The sequence below is a fragment of the Anopheles bellator genome, chromosome 1 (assembly GCF_943735745.2).
Source record: "Anopheles bellator chromosome 1, idAnoBellAS_SP24_06.2, whole genome shotgun sequence".
In the NCBI taxonomy this organism is placed as follows: domain Eukaryota; kingdom Metazoa; phylum Arthropoda; class Insecta; order Diptera; family Culicidae; genus Anopheles; species Anopheles bellator.
The window spans coordinates 15,903,114-15,917,757 of record NC_071285.1 but is presented as its reverse complement, the minus strand read 5'-3'; the positions used below and the strand labels follow the sequence as shown (position 1 = coordinate 15,917,757).

The 14,644-nt window shown below is 53.5% G+C and overlaps 2 protein-coding genes across 2 annotated transcripts in view; both read right to left on the bottom strand.

Moving 5' to 3' along the window:
- Positions 1-10,643, bottom strand: part of LOC131215118 (uncharacterized) — a 197,858-nt gene extending 187,215 nt beyond the window's left edge. Inside the window, exon 1 of the mRNA XM_058209499.1 lies at positions 10,554-10,643. Within this exon, the coding sequence (XP_058065482.1) occupies positions 10,554-10,643 (90 nt within the window). The remainder of the gene's footprint in view (positions 1-10,553) is intronic.
- A 987-nt stretch (positions 10,644-11,630) lies between these two features.
- LOC131215117 (protein muscleblind-like) lies at positions 11,631-12,555 on the bottom strand. Its single transcript, XM_058209498.1, has 2 exons — positions 12,367-12,555; positions 11,631-11,675 (listed from the first exon to the last, which is right to left on the bottom strand). Exons 1-2 carry the CDS (start codon positions 12,553-12,555, stop codon positions 11,631-11,633), a joined length of 234 nt encoding a protein of 77 aa, XP_058065481.1.
- Positions 12,556-14,644: the final 2,089 nt, after the last annotated feature.

Genomic DNA, 14,644 nt, shown 5'->3' with positions numbered 1-14,644 from the left:
CTTCCGGTATGTTGACCATCGCCGAAGCTACCGACAACCTCGGACCTTTCGGCCCACAGTATCAATATTCTTGCACCGTACACTGTCGGTGCCGTTGCCTGTATTACATCACAACGTTCATCAGGATTGCAAATAAAAATCCATCACATAGACCGAGTCCAGGCCCACGTCGAGGGTAGGAAATAAAATTGAAAAATAACAAACTGAACGAAAAAAAAACCCAGCATTCAAGGAGGTCCCCGTAGGTACTATGGCCGGCCAACAGGCAAACAGTACAGCCACACACGCCCACCTAGGGGTCATCTGCTTCCGGTTTGCCGAGCTCAAACCCGGCAGAACACGACGCTTGACCCGGTTGACGCTTGTGGTTTTCCTTTTTACTGCCACGTCGCCGTCACGATACAGCATAACTAGCCAGGCTGGCTGGCCAGCATGACGCCAGCATCGTAGGACTGAGTAGAATAAGGACGGAGTGGGGGAAAAAGGGCAAAACGAGGTAGAAAGGTGTATGTGTGGGTATGAGCGTCTCGGAGGATTACGAAACTATGATACTGGACCGGGCTGGGCCGCCTCTCGCTCACTGATGGCGGTCCCTGGGAACATTACATAGTTTTGCTCTTTACTCAATGATTGAATTGGTTCGGTTTGTTCCCCATTTTTTTCCATCGCTTTCCCGGCATCACTTGGCGTCGACCTCAGCACCCTTGGGTGCTGAAGCCTTGAAATCCTTTCGGAGGCCAGTTCCCGTTTGGGGGCCAGTAAAACAAGAAAGGCGTCATGGGCGAGACGTGATGGAATGAATTACAAAAAGGGATTCGGCCCGCCCGGCCTCGAGTGAAAGTTACGGATCAACCCAACTCTGGGCTGGGCAATGATGATGATTATGGTTCCACACATACACGTCCTTACGAAAATGCCACGTCCCTGTTGTCAACTTAATTCACTTCGCAAGTGTCCGGAAAATCAGACTCCTGCCAGTCAGAAAAGGAGCCTCCTGGCCGACAGGCGGCAGTCTATGTCTCCACTGCTTGCTTGCGTAACGACAGAAATGCATCAGCATCAAAAAACACGGGAGCCGCTTTTCGAAAAGCCCTCCAGGGACCAGTGATTGGTCGGGCGCCAATGCTCGGAGCGGTTAAATGCTGGAAGCACTTGTCCACAAGAGGTGCAGACAACGCACAAACTTCGTTTCGATTGAGTTTGCTGAAAACTTTCTTTTAATTACGCACAAATTAATGTCCGAAAAGCATCGGCAACGGATCCATTGCGTCTATTAATTGGATATGGCAATCAATTGGAGCACCATTCACTGGTGAACTCAAACTACTCCAATCGTGCAATAAAGCGCTAGCTTTAATGAGTAACCGGGAACCGGGAATTGGCCAGCCAACGGTGCGCATTGGACGGGATTGGCCTCCTGTGGTTTTCCGGGAGTTCTTCCTGTGGGTGATTTTATTCGCACAATATCAACCCCAAGGGGAAGTTGTGGAGAAAAGCACGGACTGTCCGAAAAGCGAATCATTTGGACGTCGATAATCGTTAGCTAACGTGGTTGTGTGCTCTGTGCCGGGTGTGCCTCGCGAACCAACGAACGGTTAACCCCCAAAAACACAACACACCACGGTGGAAGCCAACGCCGGTTACAATTTAGACTTTGCCCGTTCGCGCAACGGTGCAGTTCGCTCAATTTATCGCCCGACATACACCAATAACCGGCGTGTTCCTGCCATTCGTGGTGGCCACCCTGACGCAGTTGTTTGTTGAGTAAACTCACCGCTCCGCCGTCAACGTTACTCCCACCGCCGCCGCCGTATTGCTGTTTGCCGGCGCAAATTAACTCGAACTTCCGCAAGACCGCGCCAGGATCGCGATCCGCACCGTGAGTTGTTTGGTTAATTAATTAAACCAAATCGAACCCAGCGACTCGCGACGCGACAACCTGCGTCCTGCCCCGGGACGACCTAATTCCAGGGCGCCCAGCCCACCCCAGGACCTTCCAGTGGCCCAGCTACCACTAGCGCTAGGATCCTGTGCACGTCACAGTGAAGCCACGCGTGTGTGCGGAAGCGACAATCGGTGCTGTTGAACGGAAAAATTTTTCTACACTTGACTCCGTAGCTTCCGAACTCCGAATTCGATAACGAAGGATCTCAACTAATCCACGCACGCGCGCGCGTTCCCGTGGATGATATGGCGGGATGATAATGAAATTTCCAAAACGGAAAATTAACAGAGCAGAGGAAAAGCCTTCGGTTTCGGGCCAGTTCCGAACGGCGAACGTGACAAATGCGTCGTGACATCATCTCGGTCGCGTCTCGGTGGTTCCTGAAGTCATTTACAATCCGAGGGCGTAATTAGCGGAGCGGTTTATTCAAAGGCGCACGGTTGTCGTGACTCTGCACTGCGAGCCGGCGAGAGAGGGAGAGAGCGAGAGAGAGAGAGAGAGGGCAATCATTGATGAAGAAGCTTCTATTAATTAGGATGAAATTAATTGCCCTCCATTTAGCGCATGTAAAATTCCATCTCTGCGAAGGATTAAACGACGCCCAAGGAACCCACACTTTTCCTGAACCTGAACGACAAACCAAGCGCGGGGGGCCACGGCTTTGGTGTGCAACTTATGGACACTCTTTATGTCCTAACGAACTTCATCCTGTTTCTTAGTTCTCGGAGTCCTATCTCGGCAACATAAACCGAAAGCACACTTCAGGTGTGACGGGCGCGCGCGCGCGCGCGCGAGAAAAGCGGACCAACTTTTAATTAAAAACTTTCACCTCATTTTTCTCGGTACTTGAGTCGTTTTGAATTCCTTGGCCACTGCTGCTTGTGTGTGATCTTTTTTTTTCTGTTTCAATGTTCCATTTTATTATCATCCGTGGGCTTTCTTTCCTTGCGCTTCGTTCGCGGAAAGAGGAATCCAGAGTCGAGCCGAACGGTGAACAGCGAATAAAAACATAAACTTTTCCACTTTCGCAATTGATTGTTCAATAGTGCACCCGGGAAACCACGAGAAAGATGCATTCGGACAGCCAGGCTTTCGGATAAGCAAAAAGGAGTCGGTGCCATCGCGAACTCCAATCGAAGAAGGAATTCCCGTATTCGCCGGAACAAACTTGCTCCACTTGCTGGCACCGTAAAAAATCATTATGGAAGGTCCCGGCGCGTGAAGCGGAACCCGTGCACCTCAACGCTGATTATCTGAAGTGTTCGGAAGATAGTATTATCCGCAGTTCTGTTTTCCCTCGTAGGCCAAACGCTCCCAGAGGTGCATTAAGCCAAATTGTTCACTTCACGAAGCGATCTCGACAGCCGAAGCCGTCCACTGGGAGCACCGCCACAATTGTTCCAATCGATTCCGTTTGAAACCACTCCAATCAGCCGTGAACATTTTCGGACGCCCAAATACTGGGCCCCGCCATGACCGAGTGAATAATGAGCCCGAAAGTGGTGATGTATGTTTCCAAGATGTTTTCATCGGTCCGGATTCGGTACCGATGGTGAGGTCGCGAGGACCACAAAAACTCCGAGCCGGACGGGCCCCAAAAACACTTGTTCCGGTCCGGCGGGGACTGTCTCCAAAGGGTAGTGCGCTTGAGTCCGGCTCAACAGCAACAATAAACTGAAGAAAGCGCACAGCAGGAACCGGGTCCAGTCTAGTTCCAAAACACACAACCGTTGTTCCGGTCCGTGCGGAAGACACACTTCACGGCATGGCGTGAGCGCCCTGGCCAAGGAAAAAGCTGTCTATTTTCATTGGATTATCGACCAAGCGATGCAGTCGGTAGGGTCCTTCCTATGCTCACTCGGTTGCTCCTGCCACAACAAATGCGCAACCTAACGCGTATGCGCCGGGCCGAAAGATGGATTAAGGCCTGTCCAGATCAGGAATCTCGGACGTTCCCCGGTTCGGTTCTGAGAAATTGCCAAAACCACCGAGGGAGGGAGAGAGAAAGAGAGAGCCATCCCGTGCCAACAAAAACCGAAGGTGCACTGATTTAAAACCATCAAGAATCCCCGGTCAGGTCAGGCCAGGGGCAACATATCGTCGGGTGGCACCACACACACACAGACAGCGGCCCACAAAAAACATGTAGACAACCGGGCTGAACACTAATCTATGCACACCCGGTAGCCGCCGCCCTGAATCAATAGCAGAGCCCTCGGAGATACCATCGGACCCCGGGCTCGGACTGCGATGAAGTTTTGGTGCCCGGGCCGGGCACCAAAGTAGCACCTACTTTTCCCGTGCACGACTGGAACCTCATCCTGCGGGCCGGATCCAGGGTGATGGCAGCACTCCCTGCACCCTGCAGGGTGGAGTTATGGATTCGGCAATTGTGAAACATGGCTAATCTGTTCAATCTGTTTTGCTTTCGGAAATTTATAGATTCGAACAGAAGATTAATTGATCAGGTGCTGTGGGAAAACTCCACACGCTTTTTCCCGAGCAGCAGCAGCACGGCGGGCCAGAGTGTCCTTCTTGAAAAGCGGACACACGTGCCGCCGCCTTCGGCCTGTGCCTTCGGGTGAGTGTGGGCCATAGATAAATTTTCTTTGATAGATACGGCCGCCACCGTCGGCCCAGAACTGGGGCGCGCTGCAGTTCCTTTCGACACCTGGCACACTCGAAGTGGGCGAAAGAACGACTCCGGTCCAGGGGTTTTGGGGTCGCTCCAAAGTGACGCTACCCAATGTTTAGCTAACTAGGAGATGGCAAGAGTCGTCCCCTTTTCTGCATATTTTAGCAGCTGTGGCCAACCTTTCCGTTGGCCCTTTTCCAACTCCTAGATGTAGGCGAGATTCTCTCTCCAAAAAGAACTTTAATGTTAGGTATTCAGTGAGGACATAAACGATGAAAAGTATCAATCACCACGCCTGATGGACCCGAGTGTTCTAGCCGCGCTCCCACGCGCCCTAGCGACTCATCACACTTGCGCCCACCAAAAGCACCTTGGACGACCAGCTCTCCAGCCGCACCGCACGAACCGAGCCCGGAATGGAATAATCGTTTTTATTATTTTCAAAAAAGCCCACTTTTTAGCACCTCTCGAGCGCGATCGGTGAGGCAATACGGAACGGGACACCCAACCCACGGGCCCCCGATATGGGAGGGTCGTGTCGTGTTTTTCCGTTTTAATGGCCCCCGAGCCGGGCCAAATGAAATGCGTTCTTTTATAAACAAAACCGGGGCTCTGTCAGCCGAGCCGAGTTAAGAGAGGTAGAGAGAGCTCCCACGCACGCTCGCCACGCGCGTTTCGGTGACTCGGGATGACGTCTGCCGGCCGAGTCGAGTAAGAACAAGGGACGGATCCGGCGGCGTCATGGCGTCATTAGCGGCCCGCACCGAAAAGTTCCTCCACGGAAACTTCTCCAGCAACTACACAGAAAGAACTCCACCGGGTGAAGATCCCGGTGATGGGTTGAGGTCACACAGCACAGCTAAATATGGGGCCGGTTGAGAGGGCGTTTGATGAGCAACAAATCTCAGAATACATTTCCAGTGCCCGGAGCGACGAGCGCGACATTGATCCAGATACGCTCGGGTGGCGCGCCAACAACAACTAACAAGCGCATATTGTGTCTGCTCGGATCTTCCGGTACGAGGGGACGACCGTGACGGGGCTGCGTGGGTTTCGTAGACCCCATTGCAAGCCTCAAAAGCCGGCCGAGGTCCGACGATGACTAACGACGATTGGTTCAATAAATTAGCGACTTGCGGTCGAACAGCGAATAATTGTTCGAACGTGTGCACGGGCGGTTCGGGAGCGGAGGGCGCGGGTTCCGAGGTACCTTCCCGGGTCCGACGGGTGACGTAACGGAGGAAGTCACGGTTAAGTGCGCGCGCGCGCGCACGCTGTCGGCGTCGGCGCAAGTCACGTGGAACCGCGGTGGGCCGTATAATGAGCCAGCTGTTGGCACTCACGCGCGGCACTCCGTTCTGTTCACGGTTCTGGGCCAGCATAAACGGGACCCTTGCTCGGTGTCTTCTTGAACTGTCGCGAACATGAAGCGACCGATGTGACAGACACGTCGTCTCCGTCTGCGTTCGGGATCTGCATATTTTTAAATTCTATGCTCAATCATGCTCTTGATTAGGTCCCGGCTACCGGTGATTAATGATGGCCCACGTGTGATGTAATTATCAGTCCGATGGAGCCGGGTAATGAAGTTACCAGCGGCGACCGACTGAGCGATGAGCGATTACCTCAGCGAGAACGCGGTGATGGCCACCGAACGATGGACCGTCACGGGGTTATGATTACTCTGCCGTCGTTTTGCCGACAGCGAGGGTTTAGAGATGTGTGATTTGATTAAACTCTCCTGGTCCGTGGTGCTAATCTGCTTTACCGCGTTGTTAAACGTGGAATTTCACAGATTATGACATCGCGCATGTTTTCACCTCAACTGCACCGGAGGAGTTCAGATAAATTGTTGTCAAACCATCGTCAGAAAAGACTCGCGTGTCACAGATGACCGGAGACCAGTGAAACACCGGAAAGGAGTCTGTCGATCTGTTGGACGCCTACCCTGCAGACTCCCCAAGGTCGAACCCGGTCCAAAAACCGGCAAAAAAAAATTGGAATCAGCAACCGAAAACAATCTTGGTTTCGCTGGGACATCGAACGGACTGGCCCGGAAACCCGGAACGTCTGTCAGTCGTCGTCAGACGTTCCGGGACGTTCGTACGCCGTGTAACGAAATCGAGGATCCGTTTTGCACTTTGGCAGCATTTTTCATTCTCGTTGCCAGAACAATCGCTTTCTCCACCCCCGGTTCTAATCGACCATAACGCGAGGCGAGCGAGAGCGAGTTCGGCCCACCGTCATGCTGTCGACTTCTTTTAATCTGAAACCGAGCTTCAAACGGCCACAGCGTTTCGGTGGCAGCGCTCGTAACGTCGATACCACGGCGCGCCGCTGCTTTGATGTGGTCGGACCGAGCCCTAGGATCAACAAGGAGCACCGGCCCTATTGGTGTGTCCTCCCCAGGAGAGGTCCATCGGTCAGGAGTCGCCCGTTAGCGGAACGAGACCCGAGATACATCATCCGACGGACGGACGTCTGTATCTGCATCGGCCAGATACCTTCGGATACAAAATCTGGTGGCCACCGGGAGCAAAAAAAAGGGGCATGAAAACAGCGGCCACACTTTTGCCATTTCTTGCGTTCCTTTTTCCTATTGAAGGCTGAGGGGTAAAAATAAATAACGAAAACGAATAACTGTTTTCGTCCGCGCAAAAGGAAACGAAATCTGTTACAGCTTTTCCCTGGTTTTTTTTTTTTTTCCTTTTTCCACTGTCAGATTCCTGCTTTACACATCCAAAGTGCACACACAAAAGCATCAGAGTGCGCCCGATCCGACCGACCGCCCGTCTTGGTACATCTTTTTGAAGTTGTGGAGCGAAAAAAAAAAACTAGACATTCCACTTCTTCCGGTTTGCACTTCTAATATTACACAGACACACACAGGGACGTCCTGTGCTGGTGCGCCTCGTTTGAACTTTGGCCCTTGGCGCTTCGGCTTTAAGAATGTCCAACTTTTTGCCGACCAATGCAGGAATGGAACGTAGAGGCATCTTCGAACGGAAGGAAGTTACAGTGGATGACGGACAGACTTTAATGTTCGTCAAATCACCGTCAACACCCCGCAGGAAGTTAATGTCTGAGCCTTAGAAGCATCTCGTAAATTAGAGCGTCCGCAAAAATAGTGCAAAGAACGTAAAGCAACGAGTGAAGTAGATAGGATAAGGTACAAGTCAAAGTAAAACCGATTGTCGAGGCAACCAGTAACGTATATCCCCGGGGGGTCCCTTCGGCGTGGTAAAACACGTTATCGAACAAAACTTCCTTTTGTCGGCGAAAAGTTCACTAACGTCCACGTGGCCGCGTCCTTAAACAGGCACCATTCGGCCCCCCCCGGGGGCGTCTGACAGGAAAACCTGTCGCGCTTGAGCAACAAAAACTTTTACGCACACCCCGAAGAGAGGTCCTGCGAAGCGGACATGCAGAAAAAAAAACAGATAAAAACGGAGCAGCAACCAGCAACACCTCGCGCAGGATCGGTGGCCGCGTGAGCGCTTCAAAACGGCAAATGTCATAATTCATGATGGCGCCGCCACCATTGTCGTCGGCGCCCGCATGTGTCGGCGGAAGTAACCCACCCGCGGGGCACTTGGAAAAAAGTGTTCTCGGAAGTCCCCGTTCTCCGGCCACAAACGGTCGTACGGCCCAGGCCCTGGATGGAGGTGCCTGGTGGCTGATAAAACTTATCCCTTCCCTAAGCACCCCACCCCGGGTGGTAACAGCGGCGGCGGCGGCGGCAGCGGGAGGCCCACAGCTTTACCGGCGAGAGGACCCCTCAGGTAATGCGAAGGATGATGCGATTCTCGAAACGACAACACAACAACACGGCGCCGTGCCGTGGGGGCCGCCAGCCGGTTATGTTTGGGTGGCCCATTTTTCTGGCCCACGGGGGAGTGGGGGGATGTTCCGGACCGGAAGTCAAGAACACCCACACAACAACACAGCGGTCTGCGGGGCCTGGTCCCTGGCCGTTACGCCAGAGCAGCGCAAGATCGGCCTTCCCGTGAAAAGATGGCATTTCCGGTTCCGGCTTAGCGCCATCCTCGGCAGATAAAGATGCAAAATGGTGATCCGGCGCCGGCGTACGGCCCGGAGGAGTTAAGGTCATACACACGCATACAGAGACACAGAACTTTAGTTAATCCTCTCGTGTGGGACGCGTTCTCGTCGCCGTCGGTTGGCGTCAAGAGTACGGAAAATGTGCGACCGTGAGACGAAGGAGACACGCGAACACCAAGAGGTCACAAGAAGAAAAATGATATTAAAACTCTTAACAGGTTTTCCCCCCGCCCGCTCCTTCACACCACACCCCACACCCCATACACGCGCGTACGAAGGCAGGTGAAAGTCCTGTGACCCATTTGAAGACGACAGCAGCGGCACGAGACAGGAAAAAAAAACCCGGGGCTTTATTATCCGTGATTTTTCCGACCCGGTAACCCGCGCGAAAATGGTAGAGGGTGTGCCGGGTGGTGGAGGGCGCTTGTTATTATTATTTATAACCCGAAAGGGCCACGACAGGCGAGACCATAACCAACGGCGTTCGCTCTCTCTCTCGCTCTCTCTCCGGTTCATTTATGCTGAGGCACACCGTTGCAAGAAGAGCCACCACCCCGTGGGATGGCAGGTGGCCGGATTGTGTGGGGCTGGTGTGCACAGGTTGACAGGATTCTTGACATTGTAATTGCGAAACAAAGGAGGCCACCGCCACAGTGGCGGCTTTTCGCGGAACACCGCGGTTCCGGAGGAATGGAAAGTCTTGGAGGGCCCCCGACGACGACGATGTCAGGATGTGTCCAGAAGTGTCCATCGAGTGGTGGAGGCAGGAGGCTTGAAACGGCTGCTTTTCACACCAACCGGAAGCGGTTCGGAGCTGTCGTGGCACGCAAAGAGGCTACCGGGGCCCGAGGACTGGGCCCTGGAGGGCTACACGCCTTGTGGGCTGGCTGAGGCTTGGGCTGATAATCTTGAGCCCGACGGACGCCTAGCCGAGGCGTCCAAGCTTTGCACTTGAGAGGGTTAATGTGCGCTGGCGTTGTTGTGTATGATTTAATGATATTGCTCATGATTTAATGGACGGTACTTTGGGCGGGCACGCCAGGACTGAATGGGGTCCTTCGCCCTAAACGATTTTAAATTAAGTGATACAGTATAATTCATCCGGGGAAAGGTCAGAACGTCGTTAGCCCCAAACAGGGTTGTTTGGGAAATAAGTTACATCACAGAAGAGGATAAAGTCTTGCGGAGAGTGTTACTGCAAATCGGGTTACTGAAATCGGGCCGAATACCGCCGAGAGTCAATCGGTAGACAACTCACCTATAAATTTATCATTCGTCCTTCAATTACCGAGGGATGCAAAGTCCTGGTTACTCAGTGTTACTTCCGATGAAGAGTTGGCTATCCGTTCCGGTCTGGAGGGCCAAATCACTTACCAATTATGCCCGGCACTACGGATGGGAGATTGGGTGTCCTCGACCGGAAACGGCGATTTGTGTACAGGACGAGCGAGTCCACACACAACCGTAACCTCCTGCACTTGACTCGGACTCGGGCTCGGATTTTGCGGGCCAGCCATTCATTGATCTCAACCCCATGGCTTTGCATGGCCAGAACGAAGCTCGTCCCGAGTCCCGAGTGAAGTGTCATTTTCACTCACTGCCCGATTCGGGGGGTGGAGCAGTGGAAAAGAAAGCGTCATCGAAGCGGGCAGCATTCGACATTGCCACAAACCCCATCCCCAACGACGACGCTTGGTGCCAAATCCTGCTGGCATGAAAGCCGACACAAACGTACACGACCGGGGGTTTTCCGGGCGATCGAAATATTGGCCGGTTCAAAGGACCCACGGGCATCCTGAATCGGCTCGGTTTTAATTCCATCGCGCTCCCCACACACACGCGCGCGAATCCTTCCAAGCGTATCCAAGCGGCATGGAACGTCCCCTTTTACACGTGCCCCTAAAACCTCACCAACACCGGCGAAGGAGCGGCCCGTATCCATCGGAAGTGGGACACCCGGACACCGGGTCGTCCAACTTCCGTACGGCCCGCAACGGGCATATGGAGCAGAAAATCAAACACAAGGATCATCGTCATCATCCACCGCACACACAAACACGCGCGAAGGTGGGGGTGGCGCGTTCGGAAGTCCTTCGACGTCACTCAACGCGCGTCATACACGCGCACTGTGGATGGAATCGATACCGAACACCGTGAACCAACGTGCCGGTGAGCGTTGCCTAGAAATTCAAATCCCGCCACGACACCGACGATGACCGACAACACCGTGTATTGATTTTCGGCAAATGTTTAACGAATGTCCTATTCGAGCGTCCCACATTTTGGGGGCACGATCGCACGAAAAATTCACCCACGTCCCGGGTGCGGGTCCCGTGTTGGTTTGTGATTAAATTTATCCCAAAAACGGTTATTGGATTGAATCAGATACTTCCGGCCCGAGACTCGGTCTCTCTCTCTCTCTCTCGCGAGCGCGCGCTTGTGACCTCTGAGTAAACACATTTTGCACGGTACGGAAATGAACAGGAAAATCGGACTCGGATCGGATCAAACTTTTCCGGCTCGACCCCCCCGCGGCGAGCTTCACCGGGAACTACAGCTAATCAGCATAAAACACACACGAGAGCGAGTCGATCATCATGATCGTCATCGCCACCAGCGGTGATGATGGGCAGAAAGGGGATTCGCTTGGGAGTTTCTTTCTGGGTGGCGTTTTCCCACCCGTGCCCGCTTGGCAATGAAGCGCACTCATTTGCTTTCAGCAGAATCAACCTAATTAACGCGCCCAGCTCTCACTCGCTTTCGGGGGGCTCGATCGCGCGCCAGGACGCCAGGATGATTCTGCAAAATTGTAGGCCACATCCCCTGGCACGTCCCGGCCATCACGGGAGCTAAACGCGGAGTGAGTAAAAAACGGGCACACATACGGACCACTTTCTCCTCACCACATTTGCCGAGGTGAAAAACACAAAAACGTGGCCTCCACCCAGAAACACCGGGGACAGAAAGGCAACTCAATTAGTGCACGTGTTATCCACCGGACTGGGCGGGGGTCGGTTTCTTTTTCACACGCGGCTGCAGAGAGGAGTCAGGGGGGGACGTGGAAAGCACAAACATGTTCCATCACACGACCGGCCGGGCCCAGAGCCCAGGGTTTTTCGGAACATTGGCAATTATTATGTCACCTTCAAAACGTGTGCCAAAGTGCTGCTGCTGCTGCTGCTGCTGCTGAGCGTCGAAAGTGAGTTTCCCGGGGACCTCGGAGAAACCGGTGCCAAAGTTCCGGAAGGGCCACAGTAAAGGGTTGTGGCCCCCCCTCCCCGGGCCATGTAGGTCATGTTTTTCTACATCCTCGATAATCTCTCCACGTATTATTATGATGCAAAAACTTTCCGAGCCTCCCATCCGCCCGGACTTCATTATCTGGGAGTTTGCCAGTGCCGATAACCGAAAACACTGGTTTTTGTGTGGTTCCGGGGGGTCTCTAGAATCCTAGAGACAGAGAGAGAGCCAACGGCCTCCGACAAAATCGCCCATTTGTAGCTCGAACTCGTCGGTATCCTAGAGAGATTCCTACAGTCCTACGGCGGACTTGGCAGCGGGCCAGACCAGAAGTCAGTGGAAATTTTAAGCAGCTTTAGCCCGGGGATGACACGAAAAAGCCGCCAGGAGGCGCCACGGTTTTTTGTGGCTCCGGCTCATTATGTATGAGCCGTGTAGCCTCGGAGTCAAATTAGCCTCCTTAATCCATCTCCGGTGGACCTACCTTAATACTGTCGTAGCACGCGGTCACGCGTCCGTTTTGTACTTCGACGTTCGCCGGCGGGTGTGCGAACTTGCACTCGGTGTCCGGGCGGGAGCATTTGTTGCGCTGGTACTCCCGGCACACCTCGAGCTGCAGCCAGCGGGAATCCTTGCCGTTCAGTAGGTTGGTCATGTTTACCATAGCGGCCATATCTTGCGGTTCGCGCACCAAAAATTCACTCCCGGTCGGGGTCGCGTACGGTTGTTTTGGTTGTTGTACGTGTGTGTTGTGTGTTTGGGGGTGGCGGGGGTGGGCAGGTGACAGGAGAGGGCACTACTACTGCACTGCGTGATGGCACACACTTCCACCGGCTCGACTACACTGCGGCGCTCCCAGGATACTTCCTGTGCTCGTGTGCTGCGGTGGCACGTTGCGTTGGGTCTTCGCTTTAGGCCGGTACGAGAAACATCCACTGGTGTTGTTGTTGTTGTTGGTGTGGTCTTCCTTTCGCTTTCACAATCGCGGACACAGAAGGACACAGAGACGCACAACCTTGTCGTGCCACCAAAGGGGCCTTCTTAATCACGCATTAGCCTTTGATTTTCTTACGGTACCCGGGGCTACTGGAACATCACTGGAATATGATTGAGGAGGGGACACCACTGACACAACACACATACACAGACGCGGCAAGACACGCGCGCGCGGTCCGAACGCGGGGCACTGGGAAAACTGAAAAACCGAGATCAGCGATCCACCGACATCTAACACCGGACTCCGCTCGTCAGACGACGACGTGAAGGACCGCAGCGTTGCGTTGGGCCAAAGTTGGGCTGCTCGACGAGGCTGGTCCTTGTGGGCGGGGCGGGCTGCATACGGGACGGGGTCTCTTAGGGCGCGGATTCCGGATTGTCCACCGTAAAACTGCGGGGCTGCGGGAGCGACTGCGGGCAGGGCGCACTAAGCAGGGAAAGCGCGTACAATGGGGAGGGAGCACTCGGCTGCTGCTGCTGCTGGGGGAGGCGACGGATGGCAGACCCGTTCGATGCGCGGGGTTAGTCCAACAAGCTGCTGCTGCTGCGGTTGTCCTCCGACAAGCCCTAGAGAGAGAGCGGATGCGATCTTCTACTGGCTGAAGATGCGTAGGGTTGACCGACCGTCCGACGGAAGGACACAGGATTGCGGGTGCTCACTGTAAGCTGAAGGTAGAGAAAGAAAGAGAGAGAGAGAGAGAGAGTTAGCGGCTTAGAGATGAGATTGTGAAATGCTAAAAAATGCAATACTTTGCCGAAGCAACCTAAAAAATCCCGACCACGTGGCCGTAAAATAATTTTACCACTCCTTTTAACAGCCCCAGGGACAGGCCGCGACAACATGTTGTCGTCGGGAAATCGGGAAAATAAAAATCTCAATGGCGCACCACACGAGCGTCTATAATCGGATCATCCTCCAGGCCGCGGTTGCTTGTGTCGCAGCAGCAGCACACCAACCACCAGTTCGCCGAAGACCCAAAGTGCTCGTGGACTGTTTTCCGGAAAATAATAAAGCGATTCCTTAGCGGGCGCGCTTTACGGGAACTGCCGCGTGTGACAGCCGAACCGAACGCCTCGGCGCTCGTCGCCCGGGCTCGGCAATCGTCATAAATAATAAAAGCGTCATTTAGCATGATCGTAAAATCCGGAAACCTAGCGCCAAACCTAGCGCGAGATACGCGAGCATGAATATGAAATTATGCTGGCCGCCGGGTCGGCCTCCGTCATCAGCGCCCTCCATGGGCTGGTATGGTGGGTGAATGGTGATTTATATGTTTTATTCGAAGTTGTAATTTGTCTCCACATTGCCCCACGAGGAGTGTGTGTGCTGTGGTGCGATGAGGGTGGCGCGGGGGTCTAACGACCCAAAGCATGTTGCCCCTCCAACAAATCGGGTTTTCGGCTCCATGGGCTTCATTTTTTTCAGTTAAGTGCCATAAAACCGTCGCCGTGCTTGCACTAATGAAATACTAAAACCGATATTTTTAGAACCATTTTGAAGGTCCTATTCTGGTCCTAAAAATTTTCCCGTTAAGCGTCTAAAGCGAATCATTAACTGAACCGGTTTTTTTTTGTAGGATTTCCAAGAAGACTCGAAACAAATCAAAAGCCAGATAACAATCAAGTCCTCTAAAGAGTAGAGCGGGAAAAACGCTTCTACGATGGTTCCTCTACTGCTCCACAAGCCACCCACCAGAGGATTATTTGTCAACTACCACCAATACCCAACCCACAAAAACCGTTCATCCTTTCGACACACTCCACAG

What these genes read in the sequence shown, in the direction of transcription:
- LOC131215117 (XM_058209498.1), bottom strand. Translation starts at nt 12,555, where the DNA reads ATGGCCGCTATGGTAAACATGACCAACCTACTGAACGGCAAGGATTCC. An exon ending in CGTGCTACGACAGTATTAAG is followed by an intron (nt 11,676 to 12,366) that starts GTAGGTCCACCG and finishes TCCTCTCTGCAG; the next exon opens with CCGCGTGTGAAAAAGAAACC.